Here is a 16233-nt window from a genome sequence, read left to right on the forward strand (position 1 = left end):
ACTTTGCTGTGTTTTCATCAATGGATTGTTTTTTTTCTGTAAACCTATGCACTCCCTGACATATAAACACAAACACAACAACGTTCAGGCGTTAAGCTAACACCAGCATCCCCCGTATTGCGTTTCTTTAGTTCAAAAGCAAAGAGGGATGCCGGCGCAACCCAACCGATTTGTGAGTTTATTCTGCTTTTAACGCATTGACGGGCCAAAAAGTGCGGTGCTTTTAACCAAGGTCATGAAGATGAAAAAACAAAATAAAATGTTACAAAGCCGCAAACAGGAAGGGAAAAATCAGTATCAAGTTCAATGTGGTTGTCAACAAAAAAAAGCCCAATTTTAAAACAAAATGGAGGGTGGGGAGAGAGAGAAAAGTCTCTTTGTGTATTAAAGAGTACACACTGTCTCCATCAAAGGGGGCTCAGCCGGGGGAAAAGAAGTGGTGGAGAAAAGAAAGAGAGGACGAGACAAAGGTACAGCGAGTGGGGAAAAAAATCTGCCCGACATGAAACAGATCAAAGGCAGTGGTCGGGTGAAAGGGAAGCCAGGGGGTCCAGTAATTACGCCCTACATCCGCTAAAGCTAGAAACAGAGGATGGAGGCAATGTGAAAACTTCTCCAATCCATTGGCTCCTGGGGTTGCCTTTGCGCTAGTCCTTCACACACACATACACACTCTAACCCCTACCAGGACGTACAAACGCTGCCAGATCCCATCCTGGTCCTCCCCCTTTTGCCAGCAAGGCCCCAGCCCATGCAGGGAGCCCTCCTGCTGGCCTATGGGGGGAAGGCTGTCCACTGTGACTGCCCGCCTAAAAAAAACTTTTGTTGGGAACTTCTGGCATCGCCCCAGGGGCTGTTCTCTGGGAAGGAGAACCAAGCTGACCTTCAGACAGACACACATTCAAACGCTTCACAATAACAGACACACACACACATCACATATCCACAAGTGGCACATATAGGAAATGCACATGCTTATGCAAACAGGAACACAAACGCTTGCACATACGCACATATTTATGGAGCCATGAATACAAATGGTTGCTCATACATACAAGCACAGACAATTGGGCACACAGTGTGGTAGAGGGCAGCTTGACGGGTGCGTGAGATCAATGGCGACCGCTAGCTGCTCGGACTCCACGGCAGAAAAAAGGATTGCAGTGGGACTAACAGTAAATGTGCAGCCCCATCCTGACATCAAATACTTCCCTGCCACCACTTTTTAATAAAGCAGGAGAACAGAAACATGAAAATGGCTTCAGTGATGGACGTGTGGCGGCCGTTGATCCGCCTTTCATGTTCCCCCCCATCTCTCCTCCAACCCCCAAACCCCCCCCCATACATTCATTCAATGGCAGACAATCAAATTCAACTGCATTTTGACGTTTTATAAAGAAATGCATAGAAGTCGCGGTCCTCTCAGTGATTTTGTTACCGACCTAAGTGAGAATGTAGAATTAGGTCTGTCCTCCAATGTAAGTCTATGAGATTTAGAAAAGTAATAAAAAAACTTATCAACACACTTTATTATTTGAGAAATCGTTCATGCGTGTAACACAAATGGCGAGGGACGAGTAGCGCACAGAAGTGTAATACGTAGGGTTAGGGGTTTCTTCAAATCCCCAACCCCTAAAACCGAGCGCCGGTAAGTCACAGCAAACACAACTAATTAAATAGACAGAGAGAGACAGAAAAACACAGCCCAAACGCGGACACACACACAACAGCACACAGCCGATACGAAAGGGTGCGTTTTTCTGTCGCACTAGCTCACGCACATGCCCCAAAATTAAATTAATGTGAAAAAATTAAATTAAATCAAACCCCCAAGTGTTTTATTACTTACTAGTGTTAAGAGACTGCATTACTAAAATATGAATAATTAAGGATGTATGGGTAATATTACATCAAAAGAAAAAAAACAATCCTTCCTGCCGTATTTCATTTGGAAGAAATTCTGTTGTCTACTAAAAGGTCTGTCAGGAGCCATTGATGTGTCTTAGGTGTGAAATGACTTGCGTTGAGAGCGACAAACACACAGGGTTGGCCTATATCAGGCATCCGTTCACAACAAGTTACAGCACCTCTCCGCTTGTCCTTACTAAACTCCCTCTCCACTGCTGCTGAGTTCATTTTCAACTCTCCAAAGTTCTAAAACATCACATTCAAGATTTTTCATTGATTGCCGATTGAGGCCAAAATTAGATTTAAGTCTTGGCTCTGGCCTTCGGCGCAAACAGTGGAACAATTTCTCCTCGTCTATGAGCTATAGAGCCCTGCCAAGCCACTCTGACATGCACATATCGCATTTTTCTGGCTCTGGGGTAATGATGCTGCCTTGTCTACATCAGAAAGTTTATCCGTTCTGACCCAAACTGGTGATGGAAACTCGCCATAGCTGTCAGAGCAACCTAATCACAGCACTATCACCAAAAGATCCCTTTGCTATCCCACAATACACTGGGCTTGTTTTCTGCTCAGAGTGAATCTGTTACTGATTGGTCCAACAGGAAAACAGATTCGTTCTGTTGAACTCTTAAAGGAACAGAATCAAAAAATCCTATACTGAGAACTAAATTTCACATAAACATTTTAGTCTAAGCTATTTTTTATTTTATATTATTTGTGTGTTTCCTAAATAAAAAAACACACTATATGAGCAAACAGTGACAATCACAAACAGCTAACCATGCTTAACTATGCTTTCAGCTAAACAAACATAAAAATAAACTTAAAAATAAAAAATATGCATTAATAAACAAAATAATGTTCTGTCCCCTAGCATTTCTTAATGTGATACCTATCGTCAACATGAATTTAGCAAAATGCACAAACCAGCTGTTTATCACAACCCAAAACCAATAGACAAATATTCATTTTAGCTCTCCTCAACAAGCAAGATTTTGGGTTATTAGTCTTCTCATCATGCGTCCGATCCATACCGACCGGTTATCAGCCCTTCACCAGTCTACCTTTAGCCCCCCACAGCTGTCAGAGCCTCACGACACCTTCTTTCTCTCCTCCAAACCCCCACCCCAGTTTATTTACCCATTCGCAGGCCGCACGCATTGGCAGCAGACCGGGGGGTAACCAGCGTCTCCGTTTCCCTCTCTTCCTTGCCGTCTCCCCTCCCAGAAGCAGCAGCAGTCGTGGTCCGCCCTGGGAACGGAGCGTGGAAACAGGCCCGCATTGCTGTGCAGCGTCCTGGGGGAGTTCATTACTTGAGCAGGGCGCTCCCACTAGCCAGCCAGAGAGCAGGTCCACCACGGCCCTACTGTGCTCCACTGGAGCCGCTCTCATTAAACGAAAAAAGAAAGAATCAAGGAATAAAAGAGAATGAGAAAAGACTTCAGTGGGAAAAGAAGCTCTGACGAGACACCTTAACTAACAATGTGACAACTTTTGTTTTTCTTTCATTTGCTTATCGGGGTTTGTGCATTTTATTTGTCGCCTTTTCCAAGGCGGAGTTTGCGTGCTGGCTTCGCCATCCACCCCCGGGTCTGGTTACTTATTCAGCAGTGAGTTTCCAATCCTCCCCAGAAATGAGAAACAGGTTTAAATATTTTACAATGACTGGGTGGATAGCGTACGATCTGAGCTCAGAGAAACAGCAGAAGAATTCTCCAGATCTTTAACCCTCAGTAGAGGACTGTATCCTTTGAACGTTCAACCCCCATCACGCACTTCCCTTTCGCTTTCTCTCTTGGGAATCTCCATATGGAACAATACGCACCTAGCGTGCTAATTCCGTTGAACGTCACTAAGAGAAGAAAAAAACAACTTATGTGCCTCCCTCATTCGATACCGTGCTCTAAATCTAGACCTGTCCTGTTCTCCATCTATCTCGCACCCCCTCCCGCGACCCTGCCAAGACGCGAAGGATTCCAATCAGGCACTTAGCTGGACGGCTATTTCCAGGGACAAAGGACATGGAGAGGAGCAGAACTGAAGGGGAGGGGGGAAACGAGGGGGAACAAAGACTGCTCACGGCACCCAGGGGAGCAACCAGCCACTGACGTCACCATGTATGAGTGTGTGCGAGAGAGATAGAGGGAGGGCGTAATGGGTGTGTGAGAGCCTGCCTGAGGCTGGCATAGGTCCCCAAGGGGGGCCGTCCTCAGGGAAAATTGGAATAGAGGCTTTCTATCATCTACGGACACAGAAGTACCGTGTGCAAAAATATCAGATGTGGCATATCGTAACTACGGAAATGAGAATATATGTATTATGTATCCGATGCATACCTGAGTAGACGTGAAGCTTGTTTAAAGGGATAGTTCACCAAAAAATGAAAATTCCTTCATCATTTACACACTCTCAAGTCACTCCAAACCTGTATGACTTTCGGTCATCTGAAAAAGAAGATATTTTGAAGAACGTTGCTAACCAAACAACATTGACTTCCATGCTATGGACACAAAACCACACCAAAAACACAATTCACAATACATCAACTTAAACTTGACAATAGAAATGTTAGGATGCCTTCAAACCTACTGAACTGTTTACCTAGACAACCCTTTAAGTCACTACAGACTTGCTTCAGATGTGAATGTTTGTCCAGAAGGCAGCATGGCATGTCGCCTTCCTTTAAGGTAGTAAAACCAGGCCAGAAAAGCACTTGTGGTTGTGTACGTGCACATCTGACAAGTGTGCTGTATCGGTTGCGTGAGGCTTTGTCAATACGTGTGAAAGTGTGTGTCCGTGTACGCTGGCAGCCGCGGTTAATGGACTCTGCTCTGTCTGCAGAGGGGGAAAGGCTGGGCTCATTGAAAGGAGTGTAGATTCAGACAGCCTTGCCCGTTTCTCTCCGTGCGCACGTCCCAGGAGCGCTGCATTTCCTGACATTTCACTTGACAAAGGCGAGCCACACCTGAGCGCAGGGTTAAAACTATTATAACAGCTCTCCCCCTGGCACACTGCCCTTTGGCTCCCCTGCACCATGTGTGTGAGAGTGTGTGCACGATTTGGGCCCCTCGAGTGTCGGATTGTGAAAGAGTATGCAGGTCTAGGTGTGTGTGCGTACCCGGGGTCTGCAGCTACGCAGGGGCGTGTTGTCTTGACGTACAGCCCTACTTGACCGTGTCTTTATACTATATGGTAACCAAGGTCAACAGTATCTGGAGACAGCTATCCAGCACCAAAAGGGACAGTTCACCCAAAAATTTAAATCTGTCTTCATTTACTCACCCTCGAGTTGTTTCAAATTCTTTATTCTGATGAACACAGAGAAAGATATTTGGAAAAAAAAATTCTTATGTGTTCAACAGAACAGATTTATAAAGCAATTTTTCCTACTATGCTAGTCAATGGTGGCCAAGAATTCTATGTGTTCATAAGAAAAAAGAAACTTTTGGAACAATTTGAGGGTGAGTAAACGAAGACACAATTTTCATTTTGGGGTTCCTTTAAATCAATGTAAGTAGCACAAGACCCTCTAAGAGTAAGCAGTTTGAAACTTGAGCTCATTTCTGCAGCCGGCCAATCGGCTTAGCCATTAATGCCATGTGTCTAGTTATTCTGGATCTGCAGAAAAATAATTTAAAAATATGATATAAAGATTGCAAAAAATAAAAAATGTAAGCTTTCTCAATTAAATTCTATCAGTGTACAGATACTTTTGCATTATCGTCAATAGATAAAGATGTTTTTTACAACCATACGGTGTACTCACGGCATCAACCAGCATGGGCTAAATGGACCATGCTAACCAGAAAAACCATGACCCCTCTGTGGTAACAATATAAGCAGAGAGCGGCAGCAGCAGCACATCTTGAGCCCAAACCTGCAGGGCCCACACAGGCCCTCTCTACACCCACACTCAGCCCACGCTAAGCTGGCTATAGGGAGCCAGTGAGGAGTGGAGGAACACAGCTAGTAGCCAAACACCATAATGGAGAAGCAGAGCTTGAGAGAGAGCGAGTTGGGGGCACATGGTCCAAACTCAACAGGAGGTAGTGAGCGAATGAAAAAGAAAATGAAAAAGAGAGAAAGGACACTGCAGGAGACCTGGAGCGAGGGAGACAAGAGAACGATGGGCTGTAGAGGGGAGAGAGAGAGAGAAGAGTTTGGGTTACCCATTATAGGGTGAAAGAAGGGGAGAGAGTTTGGGGGGCAGCTGCCACAGGGGCGCAAGAATCCAAGAGAACAGGCTGTTCCTCATTACTGCGGCTCCCTGTGAAGAACCTGGTGACGGCTCTATTCTCCAGCACCCGGGGTCACGGAGGTCACGGCCACCGACCAGGGGTCACATTCTCGCACAAACCCTTCACACACGCTAACTAACACGCAGACCGATCGTGGCGCCCGCTGAAAGTCCGGAACACCTGACCTCCTCCGCCCACAGAGCCTCACCCGGGGCTCTGACAAAGACCACATCCCTGCAGAAAACCAACAAAGGGCAGCCATCTTAGAAAGAACCTGCACACTCCAACGCACCGACACAATCGTTCAATGGGAGCAGCGTTGGCCTCGACTGACTCTGGGCTCAAAGTTGAGCAGTCACATCCAGGAATGGAAACTTTATTTAATCTGAAGAAAATTCATTTCGAAGCGCTGTACTTCCTGAGGCGCGAACAGATCTGTATGTACGAATGAGTTATGGCGCGCTGTAATATTTATGCATTTGCAGATGAGGGTAATACTGAAGAAGAGAGACTGTTTGAACCTGGCGGCGATACCGGTCGCATCGAACGCGCCCGCTAAAACAGCGACGTGCGGCCAGAGCTTGTGCAAATAAGCACGGTATGAATTATGCATAGTTGTGTGGATGTGCACCAAAAAAAACTAGATTTGTAATTGTGTACTTTGATTATCTTTACGTTTATTTGTGAGTACACACACTTCCTATAGCCAATGAATACAAATGAGCGCGTTGGGTAGCAGGAATATCAAATCTCTCTTTCTCTCTCCCCACGACCAGGAAAAAAACGTGTGTGGATATTCCAACAGATTTTGGCTTCTTCCTGGGCACACGCAGACAGACCAAATATTTACTCTCCCCTCTTCCGCCCGCCTGCTCGACACAGCAGCATGGAGAGAGAGAGCGAGAGAGAGAGAGAGAGAGAGAGAGAGAGAGAGAGAGAGAGAGAGAAAGAAAGAGAGAGTTACATTTTTAATCGGCTGATTTTTTCCCTCCGAGAAGGCAAGCTGAATACAAGTACGCTACCGCCAACACACGCACACAGCACACACACGCTCCTTTTTTGTGTCCTTTACCAAATTCTTTTTTTTCAGTCTTGCGTAGAGCTGAAAAAATAGAGAGAGGGAAATGAGAAAAGGATGGAAGGAAAAGAAGGAGAAGAGGAGAGAAGAGAACGTCCCCACAGAGTTTTTCTCCCTTCCTGGTGCGAGCGAAGGCCCCCACAGAGTCCCTGTGTAATTTCCAGTCCCTCAGAATTCAGGTATTAATAAAGGCCCCATGGGGAACTGCACACAATATAACCCTACATTTTCAGGCATTATGAAAGGACACCCCCAGGGGTCTTTGGCTCAAATTTCTGAAATGCAGGCATTGTAAAAAAGGCACCCCAGGGGAGTCCCCCCGCAATAGAAATCTGCTGAATTCAAAGCATTTTCGGAGTCCTGGTGGGAAGCCATTACTCCCTCTGGAAGCACTTTTTTTCCTCATTTTTTTCGGCTTTTTTTTTAACAAAACATGTGTCTCTGACATGTTGACAGATTGCTCAGTGAAGTGTTTAGGTGCACGCACAAGCCGGGTCTCTGCAGACACAGAGCACCGCACTCTCTGCCAGAGAGCCTCTCAACCCTCCCAAAACTGGTGCCATCCATATTTTATAAGAGGGGAAGAGGAGAATCTGGGGCTGAATGCGAGAGAGGCGAAAGCGAAGGGGGGAAGCGGAGGATAAGTGGAGTCTGGTACGTAAGGAGGAGGAAAACAGAGAGAAAAGAAAAGAAACGAAGAGAGAAAAGAACTTCATCGTGAAAAATGAACCCTGTGATGAAAAATGACTTCCAGTGTGCTTTGAAACAACCCTCCTTCGTCTCACCCCCTCCCTCTCTCTCTCGATCCCAGCATGCCGCGCTCCCTCCCCTCCTCAATCTCGCTCTCTCTTATGGAGGCAGGGCTCTTGCTCTCCCTGGAAAACCTGAGTTTACAACCAGCTGTGACTGCATTTGTATCTGTGCCAAAGGCTTAGTGGAGGAATCTTCAGGCCACCCTCTGGCTCTGAGAGAGAGAGAGAGAGAGAGGGAACGGATGGGGTGAGGGAGGACCAACACACAAAGCAGCACTCAGTTTGAGGGAACACGTGTAGTCTGATTTCTGCAAACACGCCGACACGCAAAGGTGCCCGCGCACACACACACAATTCTTTGGTGTAGGCAGGGGCGTCTTCAATCTCTCTTGTAAGAGGGCACCAGTGTTGGTTTACTTGCCGCCCTAGGTGAGATAACACATGACCAAAGGATAAAAAAACACTAAGTTTAACAAAGCGTAGGATGTGGCCCAAGTGTAGTTTTTATTGAGCATTCAGGGGACAAATTTGTATTTTTTGTAAACTAAGTAAAACGCTTCGAGACTATTGTGCATTTTCTTTGTATGTAAAAGAGCCTCACATTGACTAAACATACAATTTATGTCAAGACACATCTATCCACAAAATAAAACTAAAAATGTAATTTAAGGCCCTAGAATCTGAGTTTGTCCTTCTCCTTGCACAGCTTTCTCTTCTCTCAATACAGCCAGATCAAGTTGCAAACTATTCTCTCCCTCTCTCTCGCTCTGAAGGATGAAGGGAGATGGAAAATGATCTGCAGCTTTAATAAGAGTCTTGGCCTCCCTGGATTCAGCTGCTGCCGTGACGACAGACAGGAGTTGGGGGGGGTCTTTGGTTAGCCGGGACGTACATACAGATGGATGGATAGGTGAAAAAAGAATATGCATTTGTGGTACAAAATGCCCTGGGCGAGTGTGGCTGTTGAGTGTGTGTTTAGTGTTAGAATGAGGGGGGTGACAGCGGTCTCTCAAGGGACCGAACCACCCAGAGGCCCCGTCACATACCCCCCATTACACTCTGACTGCCTGCCAGGCACACAACTCCCCACCCAGCCGCCTGCATGCAGAGGAGAGGGCACACAGCTCTGCGTGTGTCAGTGAGTGAGCATGTCTACTAAAGTAAATGAGTTTGTGTGCATTGAATGTTACAGATCTACAGAGAGAGAGAGAGATTTACCAAGGCCACAAGGAATCTGCGCTGACAGAAGTCTCCAGAAAGCTCTGTGATTTGCACGGAATTGGAGCGGCTGTCATTCTTAGAGTCTCACACATCTCCCACCCTTGTGTGTTCATATATTTTGGCTAATTTGACAATGCCTTTAGCTACCAATAAAACAAGAGTTATTATCAAAATGCCAAATCTGCTCTTTTCCACACAATAAAACAGCATGATGATCACTGGCTGTCAAGTTCAGCTGCTACTTTTCTTGGTTTATTAAAAAAAATGGTCGGAATTCGAACCCGTGTCTCCTTTGAACGCTAAACAAAAATGGTAACTCTTGACTAACACATCTTACTTCTACAAAGAACTAGGTTTTTTAAACACTTATTTTTTTGGTCTCGTCTCATCTCGTCTAAGGCAAAAAGTGCAAGACTCCCCTGACAATGACGTTATTTGCAAATGCTCAAAAATATCTAAATACTGTATTGTTTGGAATGGGATATTAAGTACATACTGTCAAAAATAAAAGGTAAAAATAAAAGAACCATTTAAAGTGTTTATTTGCAAAAACAGATAAAAAGAACTCAAAAGTTTTTTTAAAAATCATGTTATTTTATTATGCGTTCCAAATAATATAGATCAAACTGCAAATGGGTTGTTTTGATTAAGTCATAATACCTCAAGAAAAATACAGCTCCCTAACACAATAAAAACATGATAACATAATAAAAATGATGAAAAACGTGTTTTGGCAAATAAACTCTTCATTTTTGGCTGTACAGTTCCATAAAGAATCTTTAACACCCACATCATCTTTCTGTTTCACCAAAGGTCCTTTGTAGAGGGAAGAAAGTTCTTTAGACTATAGACCATTTCGCAAGATGTAAACACTGGTCCAGAAGCACTTTCAGTTTCAATTTGATTTATCTCAGTTTTAAATCTTAAATTTTAATCTCAAAGAACAAAAAACTGAAATAGGAAGTTCTTCTGGACCAGCGCTGCCTACATTTTCTGAAGTGGTCTATAAAAAAGGTGAAAAAGAAATGGTTCCTTTGGGAACCTTTGATTGAAAGGTTCTTTCGAGAACCAAAAAACTTTTATGGCATTACATATCAAAAACCTTTTGTAGAATCTTTATATTCAAGAGTGTACAAAGCTAAAAGCTATTGCTAAATCCTTAGTTTGATGCTTAATGGCTACAGCCTAGAGGACAGCGCACGTGCACATTGAACCGTGGGGCCGTTGAGAGTTTGAAACCAGCTAGTGACATTTACTGACCCCATTCCACCCTGTTTCTGCCCATCATTCCCTGTCCTATCTCGACTACACCTATAAATAAAAGTGGCAAAAAGGCCCCAAAAAAACCTGAAACACCTCCCTCTAATTCATCTTCCCACCCTTCCCTCTCTCTCTGAGCAGTGATAGAGAGAGTGTGAGCGATGTAGAGCTATTTCTACTGACTGCCAACCCCCCAGCTCAGTCTCTCTCTCTCCGAATCTGTCTCTCTGGAGCGCTTGCCGTTCCCCTCAGTCTTCTGAAGGCGGGTTAATTAGCACTCGCCTCCTATTTGTATCTGACAGGTGGAGAGCCCGCCCCCCAGCTGACTGACAGCTCTCTCGTTTACCCACACGGCTGCCTGCTTCACTCAAGCATTCTCTGGCTTACTCCCAAAAGTCCTCTATCTGGTCTTTCTCATTCGCTCTTGTTTCGGAAACACAAGTCGACATACATCTTATACACAGATGTGTGTGTGTGTTTGAAATGTGTGGTTTTAAAAGAAATAGGTCAAAGGAATTTTGATTGGGACAAGCTAGAAAAGCTCAGCTGTCATGCAGTGGTCACCTCTGTGTGTTTGTCCTGTGCCCAGCCTGATGTTCACCCCCCGGTCCTGCCACATGAGCTGCTTGTAGGTAGGGATGGGTGACGACGCTCATCCAGTAAGGTTGTCTAGTTTTATCTTTTTGTTGTTTCTATTTTAAGCAGCAGTGCATTGTGGTGCTGTTAGACGTTCACAATGCAAAATACCTTCAAAATAAGTTCAGGCAAAAACTAGTTGATTATGAAAATATGTATTTAGATATATGCATATGGGTATATATTCTATGGTCACGACTGTCCGATAAAATCTACACATTTAGGCAAGCAAGAGTACTAAAGGCTAAAAGCACACTTGAATGGGCCCTACTGGTCCACGCACATCACTTTGAATTCTAACCTGGCTTCTTTCTTCAACTGAGCCTACCCCAGGAGGCTATAGGGCCTTCTGTTCCAGACTAGGGAGGGAGGGTCAACTGCACAACGCCACAGGGGACAGCAGGAAAGGGAACGAGAGAGAGAGAAAGAGAGAGAGCTGAGTGTTGTTAACAGCCAGGGCCCAACCTTGGCCGGTTGCAGGGCAGTGGAGCGAAGCAGCGCAGTGAATGTTCTCCATTTGATCTGAGGTTTTTTCCAAGCGCTCCTTAGGGAACCAGTGTTCCAGATTCTTCCTCCAGTAGAGCCTCCCCTTAGAATCAGCCCACGGTACGACACACACACACACACACGCTCCACTATCACCCACACATTCACATACTTGTGCTCACAAACGCTAATCTACACTCATGACCCAACAGATTCACACGCAAAAATAAACACACACAGACTAGACAATACTGAGGCGTCCAAAAACCAGCAAAGTGCGATCTCGCGCAAACATACACGCGTACGCAGACCGCGGTGCCAATAAATGTGTGACTGCAATTCTGTAAACAAACATGTTATCAGGGGCGCGGGGTCATTTAGAAAAGTGCCGTGCCAAAAAATAGGAGGGATAAATGTAGAAATTTTTAAAAAGGTAGTAATTTCTAAAAATATGAAGACTGCTGTAAACAATTAGGCACAAAAACATGCAAACAGATTAATTGTACACTGAAGTCAATTTTTTATAAACTTTTTTGTATAAATTTTATTAAATTTTTTGTATAAACACCTATTTAAAAAAATCACAGTATAGTGGGGTCTGAAAGTCAAAAGTCACTTTATTATTTTTTTAAATATATTTTTTAAATCTATTACAGTTTTTTATTAACATAACAATTTCAGTTTATCTAATACTTTACATTTCCTGATGTTCAATATCCCAACATGCTTTGAGAATGTTGTCACACATTTGCCTAGACATAAAACAAAATCTAGAAAACTACTTATTCCATTATGTCCTTATGACGCAGCAGTTTTATTTGAATTTTGATGAAAATACTAAAAGATTGCATTTGTAGGTTTAATTTTTTTTTTGCAATGTCATGTTATAAAATGTCCAAACTCTTAGACCCCACTGTACACTGAATTAGTTGAAAAAATATCAAGTTATTAGAAGGTAAAGATATAAGCGTTAGGAAACAGAAACAGTGTAATGTAACAGTATAAGTAAAGCCAAAGACATGTGGAGGAATAGAAGGGCAGACGTTCTTCATCTCTAATATCGTCTCCCGTGGAACTCATTTTAGCGGCGATCAATGGCAGCAAGGGAAGAGAGGAAAAAAGAGAAAGATGACGAGTCAGATGGAGAAAGACAATGGCGACAGGGACTGCTAGCAACCATATCAGAGGTTATATTATTGTCGAAAGCCGGAAACAAGTGTGTAAATATGAGGCAGGCTCGCACACACACACAGGCGAATACACAAACAAACACACAACAGCACAAACGTATGACAGGATTCCGGGTGTAATTCTATAGCCAGGTGTCTCTCTTCTGTTAAGGGAATAGAAATTTCATTTCGTGGCATGGCGTGGTGTGGCTATGCTTGAATTGAGAGCGAATATTCCTGCTCTGACGGGCATGCGATCATAATAATAACTGTAAATTGATAGAGTGGCTTTATGAGCCTTCTGCTGGTGTGCTGATATTGGCCAGACTCTCCTAGGGGCCATGGGAACCATCCACCGCTCTCCACAACATGGCCTCCCTGACACACACGCACTTGCACACACACAAAATGGCGTGTGTTTGTCCCTTATCTGATGAAGTCACCAGCGGGATGCTACTCTCTCACCCACTAGACCAGCTCCCAGGAGTGTGTCAAGAACTTAAAAGGATTTGACAGCGAGTCTTTTTTATATTAACTTTTACTATTATTACTAAAAATAATAATTTGAGCATATTATGAAACATTAAATAGAACAAAAAATATATATATTTAAAGGTCCAGTGTATGAAATTTAGCGGCATCTAGCGGTGAGGTTGCAAATTGCAAGCAACAGCTCATTACCCCCTCCCCTCCCTTTTGAAACACTACGGTGGCTGACACAACACTAAGATGTTGTCACACTTTCGCTCGCTGCCAAAGGAGATAACGTATTTATAAATCACGCTCTGTAGAGCAGTTTGTCCATTTAGGGCTACTGTAGAAACAACATGGCGAATTCCATGCAAGGGGACCCACGGTGTATGTAGATAGAAATAGCTCATTCTAAGGTAATAAAAACATAACTCTTCATTATGTAAGGTCTTTATACACCTCTGAAAACATAGTTATGTATATTATATTGCATTTCTGTCAACAGATCCTCCAAACACCACCTAAACTACTGCTACTTAATAAACGTCACTTAAACTAATGCATTCAAACCAGAGGTGGGTAGTAACGCGCTACATTTACTTCGTTACATTTACTTGAGTAACATTTTGGAAAATATGTATTTTTTAAGTAAAATTAAAAGTGTGTACTTTTACTCTTACTTGAGTAAATTTCTAATAGAAAATCTGTACTTTTACTTCGTTACATAACTTACATTGCGTGACGTTCCTTCGTTCCTTCATTTTAAAATATGCATTATAAAATGCGTTGTTTATTTCAAGGTTGTCGTCTCTTTTTACGGGCATTCCAGAGTGATCGATTCTTTTGAGTCGATTCTTTTGAAAGCATTAATTGAACAATGGGCAAAACCATTTGAATAGGCTAATGAATCAGTTCAAATGATTTGTTCAGTTCGCAGCACGATCTGAATCATCTGAAGCAGGATTGCTCACTCCTCGTAGCGCGAAATTTAAGAACACGCAGAACAAAGAACGTTGGATGAAGTGGATATGAATCTATATCTATACAATCAAAACTGCAAATGTGTCATATTGTTTGCCAGCAATGATAAATGCCCGCCATATGCACGCACCCGCGCAACCTGTTCATCAGACACCGCAACATGCGCGTTACCTGTCAGACACAGAGACGTGGGCTTGCAGAAATATACATTTGAAGAACAGAAGGAAGAAAACTTGTTGATGGGCGTGTGGTTCACTGTTTACTGTTTGTTTACAAGTAAGAGCGTTTCACAACACACACGTGACACAACACGAGAAAACATGAGCTTTGTTCAAAAATGTGTATTTCATTTAAGAGAGCACTGCAGATGTTCTAGATCATCTTAGGAAATGCTCTGAGTTTAGTTCATGCTTTAGTTTGACATGGTCTATTATTCTAAATAAGTTGTGTAAACTACATTGACATCAGGACTAGATGAAATTTACAGAAATGCTTGTCTCTTCTGTGTTTGTCTATTCTTTAGTCTCTCTAGTATATTGCAAAGATATCTGCTTATGATAATTAAAAATATTGATTAAAATGTAATATTAAAATATTGGCGTTAATATTAATTTTATGTAGTAGGCCTATATAATCAGATACAAAGTAACTAAGTAACTAGCTACTTGAGTAGTTTTTTCATTGCATACTTTTTTACTTTTACTCAAGTAATTTTTAAAATAGTGACTTTTACTTTTACTTGAGTAACAATTTCTCTAGTTACTTGTACTTTTACTTGAGTAAAGATTTTGGCTACTCTACCCACCTCTGATTCAAACTAAGATGATATCCCAGAATTTAAAAAATATATACTCTCTAAGACTGTTCTGTTTTGAAACTACAAGTCTCTCTCCCTCTCTCTCGGTCTGTCTGTCTTTCTCTCTTCTCAGTTTTTATGCTTGTTAAGGAGCGGCCCTTGATTAATCTGCTAGGAAGCAGATGCCCCTGCAGGGCCGCTTTCAGCGTTTCATTAATTACCGCGATTGTAATAACGGCTATTGTGCGCGTGTACCGCGTGTTAGCTTTAAAACACCGGTCTCCCGCGGGAGCAAACTGACTCTAGAACAGCCAGCGGCCTCGGACTAACCCCACTGCCTCCAACTTCTACCAATATTATTTCCTCAGGAATGAGAAATTAAAGCCGCCGTGCGTCATTCCTGCACCACCACATGGAATTTCAAAAACAATTATTTTCAATCAGGTTTCATGTGTGCCATTGCACGGCTTGGATACTACCATATAGGAAAATAATGAATTCCCTACCAAACCAATGTTGCTACATCGGGCTGCTCAAACAGAAGGCAGGAATCTACAAAGTCAACTCATGAATGACACCGTTAAGAAACACATTTACACACACACACAAACCTGCTGGGCAGTGGTTGGTACGGTGCTCGGTCAGCTCTGCCAGGCACTCAAAGTCCTGTTGGCAGTTGTCACAGGTGAAGATAGAGTCATCATCTAGATCATCCTCTCCCACCCTCTCATCATGACTCGTCACACTCTGTTCTCCATCCTCTCCTGCCGCCTTGCTCTCCTTTCGTTCTGAGTCTCGCTCTGATACTGTCGCATCTGTGCACACACACATACACACCAGAGAGAAAGGGGAAAGATATGAGAGCCAGAGATTGCTTTCAACAACTGAAGCAAACCGTAGTAATTATTTGATGGTTGTTTTTTATTGTACTTCATATATACAGGTATGTGCTGATTCAGAGCCTGTGCAAATGTCAGTGGTAGCGAAACGGCTTTAATATAAAAAATCTATGTAAGATTTACAAACAGGTTGTATCAAACAACAAGAAAAACATTAGTGCTGCAATCCTCATAAAATTTAAATTGGAGGTTGTTTTTCTCGTCCAGAAAAAAGAACACCAAAAATATTCATGACTTTACACACATTTTAACATTACATTAACGCATTTGGAAGACACTTTTATCCAATGCGACTTACATTGCATTTTCCTATACATTTGTTTCTAAGTATGTGC

General features: G+C 43.1%; 1 protein-coding gene across 2 annotated transcripts in view; it reads right to left on the reverse strand.

The window, feature by feature from the left end:
- Window positions 1-16233, reverse strand: part of znf423 (zinc finger protein 423) — a 144314-nt gene that overhangs the window by 87398 nt on the left and 40683 nt on the right. For both annotated transcript variants that reach the window (XM_057347487.1, XM_057347488.1), the window contains exon 3: window positions 15611-15814. In XM_057347487.1, the coding sequence (XP_057203470.1) occupies window positions 15611-15814 (204 nt within the window). The remainder of the gene's footprint in view (window positions 1-15610; window positions 15815-16233) is intronic.

Source organism: Triplophysa rosa, linkage group LG12 (genome assembly GCF_024868665.1).
Source record: "Triplophysa rosa linkage group LG12, Trosa_1v2, whole genome shotgun sequence".
Lineage (NCBI taxonomy): Eukaryota > Metazoa > Chordata > Actinopteri > Cypriniformes > Nemacheilidae > Triplophysa > Triplophysa rosa.